This window comes from Octopus bimaculoides, chromosome 1, assembly GCF_046866305.1.
Source record: "Octopus bimaculoides isolate indiv1 chromosome 1, ASM4686630v1, whole genome shotgun sequence".
Lineage (NCBI taxonomy): Eukaryota > Metazoa > Mollusca > Cephalopoda > Octopoda > Octopodidae > Octopus > Octopus bimaculoides.
The window spans coordinates 27,047,246-27,057,245 of record NC_142928.1 but is presented as its reverse complement, the minus strand read 5'-3'; the positions used below and the strand labels follow the sequence as shown (position 1 = coordinate 27,057,245).

General features: G+C 35.8%; 1 protein-coding gene across 1 annotated transcript in view; it reads right to left on the bottom strand.

The window, feature by feature from the left end:
• LOC106868280 (potassium channel subfamily K member 18) overlaps nucleotides 1-9,378 on the bottom strand; it is a 39,766-nt gene extending 30,388 nt beyond the window's left edge. Inside the window, exon 1 of the mRNA XM_014913469.2 lies at nucleotides 8,618-9,378. Coding sequence (XP_014768955.2) covers nucleotides 8,618-9,050 — 433 coding nt within the window. The 5' untranslated portion in view covers nucleotides 9,051-9,378. The remainder of the gene's footprint in view (nucleotides 1-8,617) is intronic.
• Between the last annotated feature and the right edge of the window lie 622 nt (nucleotides 9,379-10,000).

The following is a 10,000-nucleotide window of genomic DNA, read 5'->3' as shown; positions in this document are numbered from 1 at the left end:
TCACTAAACGTTTTTGCGTCTACTTCGTTTTAGAATAAAAATTTCATTGTCCATTCTATATAGGTGTTGAACATCGTCATCTGGGTGATGGTTTCCGTGAATATTTCACTGATATCCATCCGTACAACGTCGAGAGAGCCCTCAAACCAATAACCCATCAAACTAGCTTGCCTGGCCACTAAAATGACTTCTAGTTGCAAATGAGAAACGGAAAAAAAAAGACAAAGCGTCTTTTCTTCAACACAAACATTCGCGCCACAAATCTGTGCACTCCAGCTCCCTTCCTAAATTCAACCGCAGTATTCACCTCCACTCCTTCCTTAAATTAAATTTTTTTCAAACCGCCTTTTTGTAATGGTCACGGGTATGCTTGGATATATGAATGCATATTCTCCTTCATACTTCTGGTTGCGTATGTACATATGTGTGTATGTTTGAATGTGGGTATGTGTATGTGCATGTGAAGGATGCTATCTATGAATGTGTGATTTATATTACTGACCAATATCCAGCCTTTCGTAGAAGCTATATTTTCTAGATGCTGTGTTGATATTAGCTCCCTGCTCTCTAAACTCACGGCTTTTCTCTTCCCGCTCTCTTCTAGCTTCTACCTTGGCCTTGCATTATGCTTTAACTCTACCATTCTCAACTTCCCTCTCCTTCGCTCACTTGGCACACTACACACAGTGCTCAGATTTCTTCTGACATGCATCCTCCATCTCCACATCACACTTCCCCTATAAATGAAACATTTCTCTGTAAGTACTTGTTGTTTCTGGATTTGCACATTCTTTGTCTATCAGTCCCTTTACTTTCTGCAAATTCTCCACCTGAAGCATTGAATCTTTCTCTCTTCTTCCATTTCGTATCTCTCAAACTTTTGACCCTATCGTCCCACGTCTTTCAGACTCCTCCGCTTCCTCCTTACTTGCTTCCAACGAAAGCAACGCTACCATTTTATCTACCATCCTCAGTCTCAGTACAATGATCCGAAACTTTATATTCTTGAATATTCCTGACACATCTAACACATCTATGATCTCTACAATGAAATAATTGTTGTAAACACCGTTTCCTCAGATTTCACTTTTACTCATTCATTCTTTTGTAAACAATAGCGTCGTGAATAATAGTGCTATGAGAGAGTTGTACTTAGATAAGGTTCCGACGAGCCGATTGATAGCTGACTGCATTCCCAGTGGTCAGAAGTATCCGTGCATTCTGTTATTCAAAAACTTGTATTGCTTTCGCTGAGGTTGTCCATATGGCAGGGTCAAGAAAATTTAAAAAACAGCGGGCAGAATATTTCTATCAGAAGTGTGGGTATTAGCATATTTAATGTGTGTGTGCGTGAGTGCGTGTTTGTGTGTGTGTGAGTGCATGTGTGAAGGAGAAAGAGAGCGTGTGCATATGTGTGTGAGTGCATGTTTGTGTGTATGTCCGTGTGTGTTTGTGTGTTTGCTGGACTTCAAGTTTCGAAACTTTATTAGCGATAGATTTTCTATACAGGTGTTGAACATCGTCATCTGGGTGATGGTTTCCGTGAATATTTTACTAATATCCATCCGTACGACACTGAAAGAGCCCTCAAACCAATAACACTAGTTATTTGAAAGCCCTCAAACCAATAACATCACACTAGCTTGCCTGGCCACTAAAATGACTTCTAGTTGCAAATGAGAAACGGAAAAAAAAAAGACAGCGTCTCCTGTCCAACACAAACATTCGTGCCACAAATCTGAATTTTAGAGTTCTTTGTTACCGTTGGTGACTTAGTTTCATGCGCTTAAGCCAGAGTTTATTCGAGTTTTTGGTATGTGTTCTATAACATCTCTGTTTAACCCATATGAAAAAATCCTCAAATTTATTAAGGTAAGATTAGCTATTATAGGAGATACTTACTCAAGGTGCTATGTAATGGGATTGAACCCGGAACCATATGGTTGGGAAGTAAGCGTCTTACCACATAGCCACGCTTGCGCCTACACACACGTGCGCTCGCAAACACACATATACACACGCACACATATATATGCATTCATACATGCATTTAAACACCTATATGTATGTATGTATGTATGTATTATGCGTGTATGTATGCATGCATGTATGTATGTATGTTTGTATGTATGTATTCTAGCTATTTATCAATATTTCTATTTCATTTATCTACAGATATGTCTGTATGTGTGGGCGTGCTCTCGCGCATATATGTATCATGACGTGATTGCCATGCTACGACGTATTTTTATGAACCAAGTCTAAGGAGGAAAGAACCGCCTCCACCACTACCACCATCACAGACAGCAAAAATCAGCTAGAACTACAGCAGCAGCATTTAATCTGACCGGAGTTTTAAAGCAGATCGCCATTGAGATATATAGCTTAAAAGCATTCAAAGTTCAAAATTTTAAATCGTTTGATCGTCAAAAGTACAAAACAAGCAAAGAAACCTGTAGCTAACAGATAAGAGGAAAATTATGTTTGGTAGAATAATAGTGTAGTCTTTTTTCTAATGCAATTCAGTATATGCTAAAATCTGAAGTAGGCAATATAATTTAGAAATGTCACAGATAGGATAGGAAATAACTGATCCCAGTAAACAAGGATTATTTAAAATCCTGAATAGGAAGTATTCATAACAAAATTTTGAAATCAACATCCGTAAAACAGGATTTCTAATTTTAATTTAGGAAAAATAACGTTAAGGGCTTTGTTTTAATGAATTTATAATATTAGTAAAATTTGATTTAGCCAATATTATTTTAACAATATTTACAATATCTCGAAGGTGAAAACAAAGAGTGGAATCACTTTCATGTGGAAAGGACACATTGGACATCGTAAACGTCATCTGTTTTAGCCTTGAGCCGACCAAAGACTTGTGAGTAGAGTTGGTCTACGAAAACTGAAAGAAACCGGACGTGAATACACACACACGATTCACTATGTTGGACCACTGAATTCAACACGTTTTTGTTTTTCATTTTCTCTGTTTCCTCTTATTCCTTTCTGTATTGCGCCAAACAATATCTGCTTGTACTTCTTACAGATGTCTTCGTCTTTGACTTTCTATAAATTTGAACTATGGACAAGTGTGTGTGTGTGTGTGTATGGTTATTTTCATCTTTGTCCTCCTCTACCACTTGAAAACCGGTGTTTCTTTATGTCACCATAACCTACGAGTTCGGCAAAAGTGATCTATAGAATAATTATCACTGTTTAAAAAGTAAGTTCTAGAGCCGATTCGTTCAACTAAACCCTTCAAGATGTTGCCCAATGACTGGCACACGTAAAAGATAAGATGAAACATTAGGCTATAATGGCAGAATCCGTTGACCATCGTTCCAAATGCAAAATGATATTTCAATACGTCTGTTAACGATCGACTTACCATATTTCATTTACCAGGGTTGATGAAATAAATAGCTGTCTACTGTTTATGAGGTCAATATAAATATATTCCCGAATGCTGTGATACCAGTCAGAGATTATTATGGCTTGGTACTCATATTCTTCATAGAAATTTCATTTTATAATAACAAATCATGAATAGACATTGATTTCTAATTTTGGTAAAAGACCATCAAGTTCGGGTGGCGGTGGGGGTAGCCGAATACATCGACACCACTGCTCAGCTGGTACTTGTTTTATCGACATCGAAAGGCTGAAAGGCACAGTCGACCTCGGCGGAATTTGAACTCAGAATGAGCAGACAGACGGAATGCCGCTAAGCATTTTGCCCGGCTTGTTAACGATTCTGCTAGCTCACCGCCTTATGTACGTAAATAAGTATTAACTGACGATAATGAGGTGAAATTGAATTCTTTTGATATACTGCGTATATAAGAGTCTCAATATCATGAGAAGATGATTAAACGAATTGAGAAAATTAAATGATAAAGAACTAGACAGGATATTACTGTGAACAGTCTGCATCAACAATTTTAATTATGATCTCTAAAACAAAGTATCAATTATTCCAGACGGATTAATAATATCACAAACAATGTCCAATTTAAATATAACAACATGGAGCAAGAAAGATTAGAGTTTAGAATTATTATGGGTTGATTATCGTAAGAAAGGAAAAAACAAAGTCAAGAATGATACATCAACACAAATAGCTAACTTGGTTAGAATAGGGAAGATAAGAGAAGAGAAGGTTAAAATGAACATGTTTAGTGCAAGCATGGACAGAATAAGGAAGTTCATAATAAATAATTTTAGAGCAAGGAACTTTAGTGTGGGGAAAGTTAGAGTAAGAAAGTTTAGCGGAAGTGAGTTGAGAACAAGTAAGTTAGAGCAACGAAGGTTACAATAAAGAAGTTCATGTACATAAGAAAAAAGAAAAAGACCTGTTGAGAAATAAGATCAATTAGAGCAAGAAGGTTCATACTGAATGCTATTTCTAATTAATGATTAGAAATATTTGTAATATAGCCATACTGCCTGAAATTTAGTGGTAGTGGAGCTAGTCGATTATATTGTTGCCAGTGACTGACCGTTACTCATTTTATCGACACCGAAAAGATAAAAAGGTGAAGCTGACTTTCGCAGGATTTAAGCGTAGAACGCGCGCTAACGATTCTGTTAGCTTGCTGTCTAAATGGTAACAGCAATACCAGATACAGGCTCTCGTGGTTTCTGATCTGAACTGATTGGAAGTCTTATCACGTACATGTTGGGCTACTCGACCTGAAGAAAATTCTAAGTGTGCCCCTACCTGCAAGGTAATGCACTGTTTATCTTGATATGAGATCACAATGTCACGCACATATGCAAGTGATGCATGTGGCTGTGATGCATGTGCCCAGCATGATTACCCATCGGGTAGTTACGATAGATATATTGGACCTCGTATATGTGACTCTCAGTGTTATTTTGATGGCATGCGCTGTTCTCTCACTCAATGATGATGATGATGATGATGATGATGATGATGATAACAAAAAGTATGGAAGCAAAAAAAAAAAACGGTCAGTTTGCAAGAGATGTGAACACCAAAACGGATACAGAGGACCTGTAGCTATGGATGAGGAGGAGTGACTTGAAGAAAAAGACAGAAGCATTCATATGCGCAGCTCAAGAACAAACGTTAAGGGTTAGTTATGTGAAGTGCAGAATAAACAACACTACCGATAGCGACAAACGCAGAATATGTGGTGAGAGGTGAGTTCCCGAAATTGACACAACGTAAATTCAAAAGACGCTATGACAACGTGGCAAGAATGATCCATTGGGAGCTCTCTGAAAATCTCGGCCTACAAAAGCAAAGACGTGGTATGAGAAAACCCAAGAAGGAGTCACCAAAAATGAGAATTGCAAAATCCTGTGGGATGCAATGATCCAGTTCGATCACCTGACAAGATATCGGAAACCAGACATTGTTGTGGTGAATAAAAAGAAAGAACATGTAGATAATCGGCATAGCATGCCCCGATGACAACAGCATCAATGTGAAAGAAGAAGAATAAATAAACAACTATGGCGATTTGAAGTGGGAAATACGAAGGTTATAGACAATGAGGAGAGTAGACGTGATACCAACAATAACTGGTGCACTTGGAAGTATCAGCACTCAACTACCAACATGGCTGAAAAAGGTTGGTACATGTGTGAAGGTAGAGATACCTCCAAAAATCAGCATTGCTTGGAACTGCAAGAATTCTTCATAGGGTTCTTGAAGCATAACCAGTAAACAAATGTCAGCTTAATCTGATGGCTGTGGACAGCCGACTCTTTCCATCATACCCAGCAAAATAAGCTGAGTTTTCATATAATAATAATAATAATAATAATAATAATAATAATAATAATGATAGTAACAATAATAATGATAATATTCTTCTTCTTCTTCTTCTTCTTCTTCTTCTTCTTCTTCTTCTTCTTCTTCTTCTTCTTCTTCTTCTTCTTCTTCTTCTTCTTCTTCTTCTTCTTCTTCTTCTTCTTATTATTATTATTATTATTATTATTATTATTATTATTATTATTATTAATAATAATAATAATAATAATAATAATAATAATAATAATAATAAATATGCCCAGATGCAGTACCAGGCAGTGGCTCTCATGGCTTCTGATATTAATGGATTGGAAGTGTTATCATGTACATTGGTTTGTCTTGGTATAAAACGATGGGCTACAGCAAATATTCTGCTCAATACCACAGATTTGCTTGTCAGTTGTTTGACTTTAACGAGTTGAGCATGTTCCTTAGTGGCTGACTATATGTGCATCTCTGATCACGTGCAGAAGCAGCGGGGAAGCATCATAGCTATGTGTTGAGAGGAATTCTTTGGAATTTGAATAATTCACCTCTGGAAGCATAGGTATTTCGTTCAATATCCTGAAACAAACCTTATTCAGGGACTTTTTGTGTGGGATGCGCTTCTCAACCTGAAGAAAATTCTAACTAGGCCCCACCTGAAAGGTCATGCGGTGTTTAGCTTGATATCAGACCAAAATGTCAGGTACATATGGTTGTGATGCATGTGCCTGGTGTACCTTTATCAGACGGATAGTCATGGTGGGTATACTTCGTATGTTTGACCCCCAGTGTCACTTTTATGGCATGCACTGCTCTCACACTCAGTAATAATAATAATAATAATAATAATAATAATAATAATAATAATAATAATAATAATAATAATAATAATAATAATAATAATAATAATAAAAACTGGTGGGAACACAAACCACCCCCAGTATTTGAAAATGATCACATTGCACTCCTCTGGAACTTCACCATTCAAACTGACAGAAAGATAGACGCAAATAGGCCAGACATCATACTGAAAGACTTCAGACAAAAATCATGCCTCCTCATTGATATGACTGTCCCAATCGATATAAACGTATCTGTCAAGACCTACCAAAAACTGATCAAATATAAAGATCTTGAAATAAAAATTAGCAAAATGTGGAATCTGAAGACGAAAACAATACCTATTGTCATAGGTGCCCTGGGAATGACAACGAAACGGGCTGATTACTACCTAGCTCAGATACCAGGAAACCCCAAAATGGCTGAAGTTCAAAAGATAGTGCTCATGGGAACTGCCCATATCCTACGTAAAATACTGTCTATGTGATCTCAAATTTTAAAGCAAACATAATTTTCTTATGGTTTCTTAAACATTCACTTGAACAAAACTGTACAAATCCAAATATATGGTACCCTAGGCATAACATCTACATGAACTTCTAACTTGTTGTCTCTTGAGGTCTCTGTGTGAGACTTGGATCCAACTTGTACAAATGCAAAACAAAAATCAAACATAAAATAATAATAATAATAATAATAATAATAATAATAATAATAATAATAATAATAATAATAATAATAATAATAATAATAATGATAATCATAATAATAATAATGATAATAATAGTAATAATAATATATTCATGGAATACAAGAAAACTAAGCTAGGCTAAATTAAATCTCCAAAAGTTATTGCGCTAAGAACATCTATGTTCCAAATAAATAAAGCATCCAATAGGGAATTCGTATCTTTTTTAGATACATAATGCACGCGTGGCATGTTATTTATCTTCTTTAAATGTTATCTAACGTTTGATGGTGTTACTATACACTATACTATATTGAAGGTCATCACATATACACATACGCACACAGGCATACATATGTATATCTGTGTGTTTATATGTATGTATATATGTATGTATCTCTCTGTCTCTGTCTATCTCTCCCTCTTTATATATATATATATATGTGTGTGTGTGTGTATGTGTGTGTTTATATATACATATATGTATATATACACTTACATCATTATATATATATATATATATATATATATATATATATATATATATATACACACATACATATATACATACATACACGCACATATATATATGTATATATATGTATGTATCTCTCTCTCTCCGTCAATTTCTTTCCTCTCTGTCCCTCTCTGTATATATATATGTATATATATATATATATACATACTTATATATACTTTTGTTATTTACACCACCTGTCCTCGTCTGTTGTTATTTTTTGTATATTCTCCCACATATAATACACGCTCACGTGGTCGCACCAGCTAATCCTGTCTCCTCTCATCACACACTACCAACTTTTGGATTCTACCTTCTTTCCTTCTGGATCTGGACTGTTTGATTCTGAACTTTATACCCTCCGGCTGCACCTCTCCTACCCACGGATTTACACTGGACCCATCTTCTGATTGGAAATCGCTTCAATATACCACGACGTCTAAAAAACTTTTGAACTTTTCCACTTTTGTAAACCTCCTTTATCATCCTTTTTCTCCGTGTTTTTCTCCTTGTCTCCGTATTCTTTCTGTTGAAGAGCGTAGCTCGAAACGTCAAAGACTTTCCGTATTCCCGAGCGTCATACTAATATATACTTTTGTTATTTACACCACCTGTCCTCGTCTGTTGTTATTTTTTGTATATTCTCCCATATATATATACATATATATATACACGCATAATGACAATTTTTAAAACGTTTTGAAACATTATATTTACAAGTGACATAAACCACACACACAAAGAAAAATACAAAATACCAAAAAACAATAAGAAATAAAGAAACATCGAATTTACTTACCTATAGTAGTAATTACTGTTACAGAAAATAGCAGAGAACCAGCAAATGACCACTGAAGTTCACTGTCACTATCGAGTCCATTCCATCCAGTTGATTCTGTAAAGTGCACAATTTCTTCTTCAAATTCCTTAACTAAAATAGTAATATTTTCAAAATCGTTTTCAGATAAACTGTCATCATTTTCTGAAAACTTTAGTAACTTCAATGTATATTTTTCCCTCATTTTCTCGGCTTGTTTTCTAATATCTCGTTCATGGTTACCTTCCAATCCTCGAAATATCCATCCACCCAGAATGCTGTACCCAACCACGCAACCCGTTAAACCAACGTGGGAAAAGAGAAACATGAATAATTTCTTGAAACATAGTAAAACCAATCCGAGACACCAGTACGCTTTCAAACAAGCTCTCCGTTTACGCTTTGATCTTGACATTTTTCAATAATGTGAAAAGAAAAAAGAAATACGAATGGTATAGAAATAGAAAAATATAGGGAATAAACAAAGAAAAGAAATTCAAATATTGCTTATCATATCAATTCGGAATAATCTTATGGCTGAGCTGAATTCCAATGACATTTTTTTCCGTCACTTCTTTTTTTTTTTTTTTTTTTTCCTTTTCGTTTCGTTCTATTTTAAGCTTTCGTTTGATTTTGTTCGGCTGACCATTTCTTAAAAAGTATCTGAACTTCCTTCTTTGTCTACGTCACTATATAAACATTGAATGCTTCATAGAAATTAGTGGAAAAGCGAAACACATCGTAACTGATTGGATGGATGAATTGAGGTAGAAAGCAAAACAAAAGGGAAAAGGAGAAAGAAAGATAGTAATGAATGAAAGGGTATAAGAAAGAGAAAGAGGTAAAGAAAACAGACGGGAAAGGAAATAAAATGAAGGAAAACAAAGTGAGAGTAAGTGAAAGAGAGAGCGAGAGAGAGGGGGGAGAGGCTGAGAGAGAGAGAGAAGGTGAGAGAGAAAGTGGGGATTCCTTTCAATTATATATGTTTGAAATCTAAGGTCGGGTTGAGAAGATATGAAGAAAGTAACCAGTAGGAAGAATCTATAACGTTTATTGTAACATTAACCTATACAACAGGCATCAACTCTGAAAGAGATCACCATAGATAACAACATCCAGGTTGCACAAGGCTGTAAAAGATGCCGCCGTCGTCATCCCCTCTATCACCACCATCACCACCACCACCACCACCACCACCACCACCACCACCACCACCACCACCACTACCACAACCACCACCACCACCAGCAGCACCACAAGCACTTCCCCTCGCCATTACTACTACTACTACTGTAAAAAATAAGGCTTTTCAGATATGGAACAATAAATTATAAAACAAAAAAAAGACTGAAAAAAAAGTAAAAA